Source organism: Passer domesticus, chromosome 6 (assembly GCF_036417665.1).
Source record: "Passer domesticus isolate bPasDom1 chromosome 6, bPasDom1.hap1, whole genome shotgun sequence".
In the NCBI taxonomy this organism is placed as follows: domain Eukaryota; kingdom Metazoa; phylum Chordata; class Aves; order Passeriformes; family Passeridae; genus Passer; species Passer domesticus.
The window spans coordinates 15624532-15636408 of NC_087479.1; the positions used below are offsets into that span (position 1 = coordinate 15624532).

The 11877-nt window shown below is 38.5% G+C and overlaps 1 protein-coding gene across 8 annotated transcripts in view; it reads right to left on the bottom strand.

Moving 5' to 3' along the window:
* UNC79 (unc-79 homolog, NALCN channel complex subunit) overlaps nucleotides 1-11877 on the bottom strand; it is a 106224-nt gene that overhangs the window by 61813 nt on the left and 32534 nt on the right. For all 8 annotated transcript variants that reach the window (XR_010364267.1, XM_064423518.1, XM_064423515.1 and 5 more), the window contains 11 exons: nucleotides 11550-11673; nucleotides 10117-10257; nucleotides 8604-8825; nucleotides 7782-8009; nucleotides 6276-6417; nucleotides 5804-5883; nucleotides 5571-5719; nucleotides 4380-4537; nucleotides 3888-4069; nucleotides 2432-2633; nucleotides 645-824 (listed from right to left, as the gene is read on the bottom strand). Coding sequence is in view for 7 of the 8 variants with exons in the window: in XM_064423518.1 (XP_064279588.1) it covers nucleotides 645-824; nucleotides 2432-2633; nucleotides 3888-4069; nucleotides 4380-4537; nucleotides 5571-5719; nucleotides 5804-5883; nucleotides 6276-6417; nucleotides 7782-8009; nucleotides 8604-8825; nucleotides 10117-10257; nucleotides 11550-11673 (1808 nt within the window). In the remaining variant the exon portion in view is untranslated. The remainder of the gene's footprint in view (nucleotides 1-644; nucleotides 825-2431; nucleotides 2634-3887; nucleotides 4070-4379; nucleotides 4538-5570; nucleotides 5720-5803; nucleotides 5884-6275; nucleotides 6418-7781; nucleotides 8010-8603; nucleotides 8826-10116; nucleotides 10258-11549; nucleotides 11674-11877) is intronic.

The window sequence follows — 11877 nt, forward strand, 5'->3', positions numbered from 1 at the left end:
TTTCTATTATATGGCTAAGAGCAATGTGAGAGGTCCTATTTGAATATAAAGACTAATCTGTGTTAGCAAAATTCTCTAAATGAGAATGGCTTCATCTCTGCTTGAAAAGATATCTGCATGGCACTCCATACAATCCCATGGTTTTCCAGCACTAGGTCCTCCTGCAGAAGCCCACAGGAAGGATGTGTTACATGGACATTGTTTCCTTAACAAGAGAATATATTCAAAAACTCATTTGAGACATTAACAGCTTTTTTTAAGACATCTAGCATAAGCCACATATACTGATTAATAATTATAATTAATAAATATATTAGTAATAGAGGAATTTTTTTCTGTAAAATCTGTATTTATTTAAGACAAAACTACTGCATATTAGCTGCAAATAAAAATTAATACCTAGAAAAGATAAACTAGTCTTGGAGCATTTTATTCTGGCATTTTTAACAGACACATCCAGACACAATTTGTCCATGTCTACATTCTTTGTCAAACTCACTGACTTGTCATTATCTGAGTAATGCCCAACGCAGCCAGAAGCCAACTGGATAAATATTGACAACTCCAATGTGTACCCATCGACAGGATACGATCCAGGGGGAGAAGACAGAGGCGTGTCACAAAAACATAAACAGGTACTCAACGAATTTTGGTGGTTAAGGTTTCCGGAAGGGAGAGCGCTCTCTTGGACTCGGCGGGTCCCTTGACGCTGTCCCTCAGGGAGCGCACGCTCTTCTGGCGGTTGCGCGCGAAACGAGCCCTCTTGATCTTCCACATTGCCGCATCACTGAGGTTGGCCACATTGGTCCGGACAGCAGTGATAGCTTTGCAAATGCAACGGACCAAGTTAGGATTCATTCCACAGCATGGGGAGGTCCTACTGCTGCCAAGTGCCAAGTGCAACTGGGCCCCGCGTCCCACTCGAGCCAAGAAAGTTTCAAATGGGCCCACGGGGTCCATCTGCAAGGTACTCATTTGCATGCTCTCATTCTAAAAACCATAAAACACCAAGAGGCATAACTGTGTTAAAAAGTTATGCTGTTACTTGGTCAAAAACAGATTCTTGAAGCCAAAAGCTGAATTTCAGGCTAAGAGAGTATGAGGGGCCCCCTAAGTAAAAGGGGACAAATCTCACAAGTATGGATCACATTTAGTGTACTCATACCTAACCATGGCCTCTAGTTTTGCCTTACTAACCTCCTGTTCTGCCTGCACCTACCATCCTGATTTTGAACTCAAAAAACCCGTGAGTGTTGATTATGGAGTTACAGTGGTGTTATCAGCAGTATCACTGCATGTCTTAATGGGATCACCAATACTTTTCCACACTCATATCTGCAGTGCAGTGTAACCCTTTGAGTTTAATCATCTGAGTGACTGAAGTCAGTGAGTCCATCCTTTGCACCACAAAAATATTTGAAATGGCAAAGAGAAAAGTTAAAAAGAAATCTTAACATTTTCTTCAGCTTATTTTAAATCACGCAAAAATATTCCTATTTAAAGATATTGCCCTACATTTGCAGCCAGAGGTGTTAGAAAGTGACAAGACTCCCTCCAGACCACAGCAGCAGTTCCCAGCAGTGGGTCAAGCTACTCACATATGGAAAAGAAAACACCTTTGCAGTTCCACCTCTCTCCTGTGGAGCAGTCGCAGCACCTAGACTTTTTTAGGCACTGGGCTCCATGCAAATGTAGAAGGAAGCACTAGGCTGCTGAGAGAATATGCACTGTTCAAACAGCTGTTCCCATCTCCTCCAGGAAAATCAGATGGAAATAGATCTGACTCATAGGCCACCACTTGGGTTAGGAAGTTTTCAATTATTCAGCATTCTAAAAATTTATGCATTAATTAATTTTTAGTGCCTGTCTAGTGAAAGGAAGATTTGGTTTCTCATTAAGAAACCAAGTATGAACAGGACAAACATCTAAAAACATTTGTCACTGCAAAAATAGTTAACTGAGCACTGGCTCTAGGAGTCTATGTATCTCTTATGCTGTGCCCCACACACTGGGGCTTTTCAGAGGGTCAAACAGCTCCTAGGGACTTTGTAGAGACCACCACAGGACAGGGTTGGGCATGATCTGGGATTTGAAGAATAGCACATGTGACAGCATCAGGACTTCTACAGTAGAACAAGTGGGTTAATGTGGGTTGCAGGTGATCATAGAACCAGATCACAGTTCAACCAAGGCTGGCAATCACATCCTAGTGAGAGCAAAACACAACATCCAAAGGTGCAGCAGAATACAGCCTAATCTGTATTCAGGAAGTAAAAAATGCTAACTTCAATTTATTTTATTTTGGCCTGAAAGATTACTTAATTTCAGAGAATTTATACACATGAGACTTGCAACTCTCTCAGACTTGTGCAAGCAGCTAAAATTCCAGAAGCTGTTAAAAAAGGATCAGACAGATTTGCAATATGCTTACTTGTTGGGAAAGGAAATTCTTTGTTGCAGTCCAGATGAAGCTGCGCCTCCAAAGACAGAGTCTCAAAGCGATTCACAAAGAACTCCCAGCTCAAAGCTGGGATATCTGCTTTTAGAAAATGAAGCAGCAAAAGCTTACTAAGAATTGTTGGCCTATCCTTGACAACTGTGTCAAACTGGAAATCAAGGCAGAGGCAGAGACCCTATAGAGGGAAACAAAGAAAACAACACATAACTGAGATATGAGATCTCTTAAGGATTTTTTAAAGCAAAGGGAGGTCAAAGCTCATAACTTCTGTCAGTTAGTGCAGGATCAAGGTTTAGCTCCTTTTTTCTACCAAGTCCTTTTCAGAACTAATGCTACTGATCTCAGAGGGAGAGTAAGGTAAGTAAAGAGATAAATAAGCATCATATTTTGAATGTAGAATTTTCTAACATTTTGAGTAATACAAAGGTACAGGCAAAGTTCTATGCTACTGCATATTTGGTACACAATATCAAAGTGCTTTGCTCACACTCCCCATCTGAGAAAATCATTACATTTAGGTAACTGAATCAAGCCCTTAATTATAAAAAAAAAAGAATCACCAAGGTTAAACAGGGGAAGAAAGATTACATTGTGAAGTGTATCAGAGGCACTTTGCCTGAAAATTCTTCTGTACATTATCTGCACTAGAATTTTGTCTTGAATGTCAAGATATAAGTTTGATAAGAAAGCCCACATATTGAATATGAAAGTGCAGTACACCGGTTTCATTAAACCCAAGTTCAGCAACAGTGTCATTGAACTCAAGTTCTCTGGAAACTATTTTGAAAAGGTACCAAAAGGAATTAAACTAGCAAATATTAACAGCTTTTTGTAGGCAGTAACCCTGAACTCTTTAAAATACATATTCATTCTCTTCTCCAGAGAACTAGGACTGAATTGTTCTATGAGATTTATTTTTTTATCTTGCTTTTCTTGCTCAGGTATCTGTTTAGATTTAATCATGTGAATCCTGACTGGCAGGCTCTCTCACATTCATAAAATAACATGCCTAACTAAATCTTGAAAATATCAAGACCATGTTTGATTTTGCTCAAATATATTTTCTCACTGTGAGCTCAGCAGGGTCTCATAAAACTGAAATTTTTTTTTTCATTGAAAAATACCAAATTATTTTCAAATAGTCAAAAAAACATTTACAGTTTTCTACAATAGGAGTTCAAACACAATAATCCTCTGCAGTCAAAGTATTTATGGTTGTACTTGATCTTAAAAATTATTTTTTCCATGATTCCAAGTTGGGGTAGGGCAGTATCATTTCCCCTGGTTATTTTGTGCATATGTCAAGTACCAAGACAAATAATGCTTGCCTAAAGAGGTATTAGCAGTGACTGTGATGTTGTACATCTGAACTCCAGGTGAAAAGCCAGCTTCCCACTGGAAAGTATTTTTTCCCATGTAGCGCACCCACCTGTAAAGCTGGCCTCTTTATGGTGTCAAGTAATAGTCCAGCTCTTGTAGCCACTGCTGGGTTGACATCTTCCACAGCAGTCAGGAAACAGCAGAATGCATGAGCCAAAGAGTACTTGAGTAGGTGGTTTTTTGTCACAGAGTGAATATCCAAAAATCTGCACAACACAGCCACTTTCTCAACTGTAGCAGGAAGACAAGAGGCATATTAATTTAGGTAATGGTTTATGTACTGATTAATACACATTTCCTAGAAGTATGCACAGCTGAGAAAGTAACAATAAAAAATAGCTAGAAAGAGTTATAATTTTGATTTTTATTATCCAAAATGTCTCATCTTCTCCTTTATTTTACTGCACACTCTTGTGCATAGTTTAGCACCAAACTATCTCAAAAACAGCAAAAAAGGTCATCACCTATTACATGTCTCCTCACTTACTGCAGAGAAAGCTCTACTTCTTCAGAGAGGAAACAAAGAGAAAATAGAGCCTACCTGCTTCAAATCTCATCTTCCAGTCTTTACTGTTGAAATTGCTGTTTATGATTGTCCAGAAAATGTCAGCTCCATGAGGAAGCGAAAGTGCATGAAGAAGAAGTGGGACTGCCAGGGAAGAAAGCTGAGAGAATTCAGACTTCACAACTCCCCATAAGCTGGCAAGACAAACAAGAGCAAGCCTGCTTATAAAGATACTGCCTTGTTATCCTTTCTTCTAAATGTAAAGAGCTTTCCATTAAACTCTCTATGAGCCATGCTGGGCATTTATGTAAAATGCTACAGAGTGAATTGTAGTAAAAATAGAGTAGGAAAACAGAGCTACTTGCAAATCTTCAACTACAGCATTTTTTCTTGAAAATCCAGACTCAAATATTCCTCACTTCATTTTGAAAGAGTTTGCCTAGTTCAAGACAACTGCCATGGAACACAGTCTATGCTGCCATTAGGAGTTTCAGCATGACCACATAAGCCACATGAACTGTCTTGACACCACAAATCATGCGCATCCACAAATAACTAAGTTGGATATTTGCAATTTGCTGGTATGGATTCAGGACAGATTCTCTAGGCTGCTAAAACCTTAAGTCTTGGGAGATGCTCAGTGAAATTGATACAGAGCAGCTGTTAAGTGCTGACAAACACTATTTCAGAAGATCATATGCTGATGTTTCAGCTAGCAAGCTGAAAACTCAGTTAGCTTTCTTCAGAAGTCCCTTTCTCCAAAGAGAATCTTAAAATGCACAATTTCAATCCAATTCACTCTAAGTGAACAAGCTTCCTGTCCCTCATAAAAATATGGTGAAACACTATTGTTGTCTCAGCTTTAATGCTAAGGCCCTATAAACTATGTGCCTGCCTTCACAACATCCTTTATTTTATTTTGTAGATTCCAGGAAGACACATCAGTCTCAGATAATGGTATTATTGAATATGAGAGACTCTGACTCATTGCAAAAGAGGTGGCTCACAATGGAGTAGCCATGATGGACAATGCAGGGTTACCTTGACTTCATTTACATCTTAATTAGCCCATGCAATAACTTTTATACAGATTTCTTAATCTTTCCACACTTCTCTACCACTCTTGTTAATTTCCCATAGTAAACTTGCAAATTCTTTGACACTAACAAAAATGCATACCTGGAGAACCAATGAAGTATGAAGCCAAAATGTGCAATAATAACCCACCTTGCAATCAACATGTGATCTTGAATATAGGCAAGAAATTGTGGATGGTCTTTTCTTGCTATATACAGGCATTCCCCATGAAGACACAGGATCTTCAGACAATTCAGCATGTTAAAAAGAATGTCTGGTTCTTCAAACCTTGACATTTCCTGTGTAGACAGATGTTTCTCTGTCAACACAATGACACCACTTCACCAACAATACAAATTAAACTAACAAGTAGTCAATGTTACCTGCAATATAGTGTATATGAGCTTCAAGGTAACTGGAAGTTGCTGATAACAAAACTTCCTTTCTGTGTCATTCTTTATCGCTGTTAAAAATGTAAGTTACAGACAATATTAAAATTCTACTATCTATGAATTCAAAATGGAACTAAAGAATGTTAAGGTGATGAGAGATAAATTAATTCTAGGCACGTTAACTCTGCAGTCAGCAAAGTTAGCATAGCATGGAACGTGGCATCTAATGGTTTTGCTACTTTATATGTTCAGAAAGCCAAGACTTATTTTAACATTTTTGGGAGACAGTCACACTTGTTATCAACTTATTTACAGCCTATTCAATTAACATGCTGAAAGAATTAAATGCATGATAAAAAAAGTGACTGTGCACTGTTGGACTTGAAAGTCTGCTTGTATTGTATATGAGTATAAGCATTTCTTTTAAAGCCTTACTGCAATAACTTTTTCAGCCTCTACCTACCAGCATTTTCTGTGGTCTCTGTGTGATTTCCTGGGTTTTCTCCATGCTTTGGTGCTGATTTGTCTTCCTCTTCTCCTTCAGTTCCTATAATAAACTCAGGTCTAGTATACAGAAGACTATCCTCGAGGTTATCTGTGGGCTCCTTTAGGAATATAATAAGTTAAATTCATTTCTTGATGTTACCTACATACATGAGGCCATATCCTGCTGACTAAGCTACATTTGGTGTGACAAGCTGAGCTCAAATGAGGCAGACTTTGTTTACTGCCATGTGCATTTATGCACTCAAATCACCTGCATATCTAATATTTTGCATCAGCAAACGCATACTGACAAAAAAAGTGTGTTTCTGTCATCGATTTAACAGAAACTGTATATGCATATTGGAGCTGATGTAGATTCAATCAAAGGGCCAATACTTCACCAAGTTTGTCATCCTTGCCTGAAAGGAGTAACAGACAGGAGCAGGGTGTTTCCTGCTCTACTGTGGAGTTACAGGCTTAGGGGCAGGACCTACCTCAACCACTTTTACACTGAAAAACGTAAACTCCAGGCTGGAGTTATTTCTGCCTATAGCAAGGAGCTCAGTATTAAAGGTTCCAACTGTGACATTTACATTGTAAACTTCAGGGTGAATTTCTGGAAGTGTCCCAGCACCCAAGAGACCGCCCTGTTCACTGATTCTCAGTTGAGATGAGAATCTGTACTGGAGGGGTGTGAGATGATTCTTCTAGCACAAGTTATTGAATACCATGTGCAAAATATCTACTTCTAGCATACACATCAAATGAAATTCTGAAAATTTGACATATAAAAAGGCATCACTATTCCCTCCACGGAAAAAAAGCGAATAAAAATCTGCTACTAACACACCACAACAAATGAGCATTAGAATAAATGGAATGATGCCTTCTTCTCAACTAGCAGATGGAACAATTACATATAATAGACATCCAGCTTAAAATACATTCATCAGACCACCACCACAAGAAATTCTCCAATTCTTCTGCAAAGCTACAGAGAACTTTAATGATGACTAATACCTGGGTTGGATAAAGTTGGATACTCAACCTGGAGTAAATTCCGTTTTCCCACAGTGCTCAGCATTTCAGTCAAGATCCAACTAAGGCTTGCTCACTTGACAACTGATTCACTCAAAATCATTAATCATTTTGTATCCACTCCTTTCTTTTAACAAAAGGTAAGTTTGACATTTTACATTTTATTTGAGACACAGTAGGATTGGAGTGATGCACATCCAAAGTGAAATAGCACTTCAGTGTTCATGGGGGAAGAGTTCATGGTGGACAAATATTGCCATCTTCCCTGGGTTCTTTGAATCAATTCAAACTCAGGAAATTTTACAGTTCAATGGAATTTTGCTTTAACCTTCCAAATCCTTCATGCCAAAAGTCAGTGCAGCTTTGCTCCCTGAGCACAATGGAATGAGAACAGTGAAGGAGTTTCAGCACACCAATAATTCAGACCCCTGCCAGCTCTACTTACCACAAGTCTGATTTCTTCCTTTGGAGCAAGCTGTTCCAGCAGCTCAAAACCCAACTGGTAACACAGAATGCTGGACTGGCACAGACCACATTCAACTGCTTTTTCATCTTTCTGACAGGTGTGAGAACCACCCCAGGGTGCCTGAAACACATTGTTTATGATGGATATTATATCTTTTGAGATGCTGTTCTCTAAGCCCAAAGTGACACCATCATCCTGGAGTTCCATCTGAAAGAAAGTGAAAAGATTAAGGATTTATTATTAATTTAAAAGGCAGAGTGCAAACTGTCTGTCCCTTCATACATTTCTGCTAGTTTTATATTACAGTACTAGGAAGAATCTGAGATAAACTGTAACTCGGAATTTTAAATCGCCGCTGGTGTTGAGGCCCAAGCTCAAACAGCTAGAGTAAATAGATAATTTCAAGCACAGAATCCATTAATTTTGCCTGGAGACTGTCATTTAAAACTCTTGTCCTTGGATTCACAGTGTAGAAACTTATCTATCCTAAAATTATGTATCTAACCTAAGCTTATCAACAAATCTCTGCCTCTAGTCTGTAAAAATAAACAAAGCTCCAAGGAAAAGTTCCTTTTACTAGTGACAGGTTAGTATCTAACCTGAATCTGGAGGTATCTAACTTGTTTGAACGTGAACCTATAATTTCTATAGAGATAAAGACAGATGGCAGCTGTACTGGGATTTAAATGTCTTACACTTCATGCCAGGCCCTTAGCAAAAAGATAATCAATAAAGGAGAGCCAAAAGTGACTACAGAACTTCAGTGTTCCTTCCATGTGGATATTTTTATTCTACAAGTACCTGCTTCAGGATTAGATCAAACATCAGAATGAAGCAATTGAGATTCATTTCCTCATCTTCACATTCAAAATCAATTGTTTTTCCACTAGGATGTCCAAAATTCTTGAAAGGGCTGTGAAAAGGACTACGTATTGGACTCCGAAATGGGCTCTGGAAGGGGCTTGGGAAAGGACTGAGCATGTTGTGCTGAACTCTGCGCCCAGGGTCAGAAGCAACGCTTACCTGAAAACATAAAAAATCAACATGTTCAAATGACTGTTAGACATCTGAGCAATCTCATTCTATAAGAAAATGCCAAAAATAGCAAGAACTCTGACAGCCTTTCCACTCCCTTGTGTAGTTTTTTTGCTAAATATACAGGTGTCCCTTATTAACACCACTGAAGGATAAGATACAATGGAAGTACAGGAACCATATTCTGCCCAGATGATACATTCTCTCAAGCTAAGTGGCTGACATTCATCATGTTATTCCTTCTAAGGAGAATTTCAACATCAAAAACCAAACTGAAAATTGGTGCAGGCACTAAAGCAGCCATCAAGTTTCAATGATATCCATAATCCATGGACACTGACTTTAATGGCAGGAGGCTAATAACTTTGTTAACTAAGGCTATACCAGGGAGCTGGAAATGAACTAGACACAAGGGCAGTGAGTTGTATATGCCTGCACTGATTTATGTCCACATCAGACCAGGCCATCTAAAACACCCTGAGAACTTGTAGGCATTGCAGGGAGATACACATTTGGATGACAAACCAGGTCAATTTTCACACCAGCTATGGTCTGAAAGACCAGACAGTAACTAACAACTTTTTATTGCTTAGTTTAGAAGTGATCATGGGCTAGGTATGGCAGTGCTCTCTGCAGAGCTGTATCAGAGGACTGGCAGACCACATGTAAGGAGTCATCAACTGCCTAGATGATGTAGATCCTTAAATCTAAAGAATCAGGTCTTTCAAGCAACCTTGTTCCCGGCGTCCTTGAAGCACTTCATCCAAACTACTGGGAAGTTAAGTCACATCAGACAAAGTATGGGTAGTGCCTACGTATTTGTACATGTTTTCTTCCAGACCATAAGCCTTTGCCAGACAACTTTAGATCAAATTCTGCATCTCCTGTGTTTGGGACAAAAAAAATGCAGGGAACCAGAAATAAACTCTGCTTTCTCACCCTTTCAAAACATACCTGGGCCCACCAAATTCATACCAGAATACAAAAGGTCACTCTGGATGACCAATTGTCCATAACAGTTTGTTCCTGATGGTTATTAATAGAAGGCACAAAGAATAAAACAGCTGAAAAGTTACTGAGTTCCTACCTATATTATCTTTACATTTTTATAGGATAGAGTCACATTAACTGAAGTAATGCCTATTTTCTTTCATTTTCAAAATATATAGTGTCTTCAATCAAATGTTCCCATATTGAAAGATGATTTTTAATTCTTCATGTGGACTCTGTCAGGAAGATTGTTATAAGGAAAAGAAAAAGCAGGATAAATATAAGTTACCCTCCGAGCTGCAAGATTTCCTGCCAGTTCACTGACTCTTGATTTTCTTTGATTTGCTAATTCTTTTACAGAATTAACTCCATCAGAAAACATACTGATTAGTAACTGAAGAGGAACCACAATGTCTAGTTCAGACAACACCTAAGAAAAGACAATAAATAAGAAAGCATCAGTTTCAAGTTGGATCACAAACACCAGCTACTTTATATGCAATTTTGTAACATGATCCACAGTTCAGCATGTTCTGTGCATTTAATTTTGGGATTCAATGAGGTGACGTGCAAGCTTAGACTTCTGTTAGAATCAGGGCAAAATAAAACAGGCACTTTCAAAATATTTGTTGGCATCCACTTGGTGCATCTCGAGATCAGTTTTATGCACAAACACACAGGGATGTGAGGTTATTCCATAAAAATATTTCTGTAAAGCAGAAATATTACCAATAATTGAATGAATAACTATTTTTTATTATTCCTTAAAACTGAGTTCCTTTTTTAATTCTAAGAATCTGGTCAGAATGGTAGCTTACAGGTGTCAGCATAGTGACAGGATTGTTAATTGCACATCACTTGGAGAATATTCCCAATCTATTATACCACTATTACTCAGATAAATATAAACTCATTTGTACTTGTCATCTAAGAGTCATTAATTCAAGAAAAATCTAAAAAACATGCTTTACTTGAAAACTTTGTATACTAAAAACTTTAAATTACAGTCAGGTAAATTGGTCTTTGTAGAGGCTTAATTAAAATAACCCTCAGCAGGAAAGAAGGAATAATGAAAAGTACAGGTATTATTCTGAGGTGCTGTGGAAAATTTTATATCCTTTTTGAATTCATTGCCCTCAGCTGACATGATTATCCTTGTAGCTCCCTGTAACATTGGGTGAATGCCAGTTTTGTGTGCAAATATAGCACAAAAAGGGCAAAAGCAGCAGAAAACTTGGTGGGTATAGAGCTAGTCTAATCCAGCTCTTCATATGCAGAAACAACTCCAGCTGTTTCTAGAGTCTGGAATTAATTTTGGAATCTACAGAGCAATTTCTTTTGAGACTAAAAAGTGATGCTGTAAAAAAGTCAGCCAGCTGAATGGCCCTAAAGACTCAACTGACAACAAAGGTTTTCTTTAAAAATGGTTAAAGAAATTCCCAGGCTTCCATTTTTAAAGAATCACAAAGTCGTTTAGGTTACAAAAGACTCCCAAGATTACCAAGTGCAACCTTTGACTAATCCCCACCTTGTCAGCTAGGTTATTCTCATGATGGGTTAGCAACACTCAGGGTCTGTCTACCAACCATCCTTATATTGGAGCTAAGCAAAGGGCAGAAGGGATACATTAACTTCAGAAAAGCAGATTCTTTTTCTAAATTATTTCTATTCTATTCCAAAATTCAGCTGTTTCAGCATGACTTGTCCAGTGAGGACACTTACATGCAGCCAGAGCAAGGCCTGCTCTTGCACAGAAGATGGATACCCTGTGAAGCGACAGCTAATAAAGCCAAACATCTCCTCCAAGGAGAAGGGGAGAGGACACAGCTCAGTGTCAAACATTTTGCTGAAAAATAGAACAAAAATGTAGCATCACTGAGTTAGCATGGCATACACTGTGTGAGATAGAACAGAAAACTGGTAGGAAGCTAATCTTACTTGCAGCCTCACCCTCCACGGGAGCTGAGCCAGGCTGCTGATACCACCTGTCCTGACTATGCAAGGCCATCTCTGAATTTGGTGATGCACCTTAAGAATTGACATCACATAT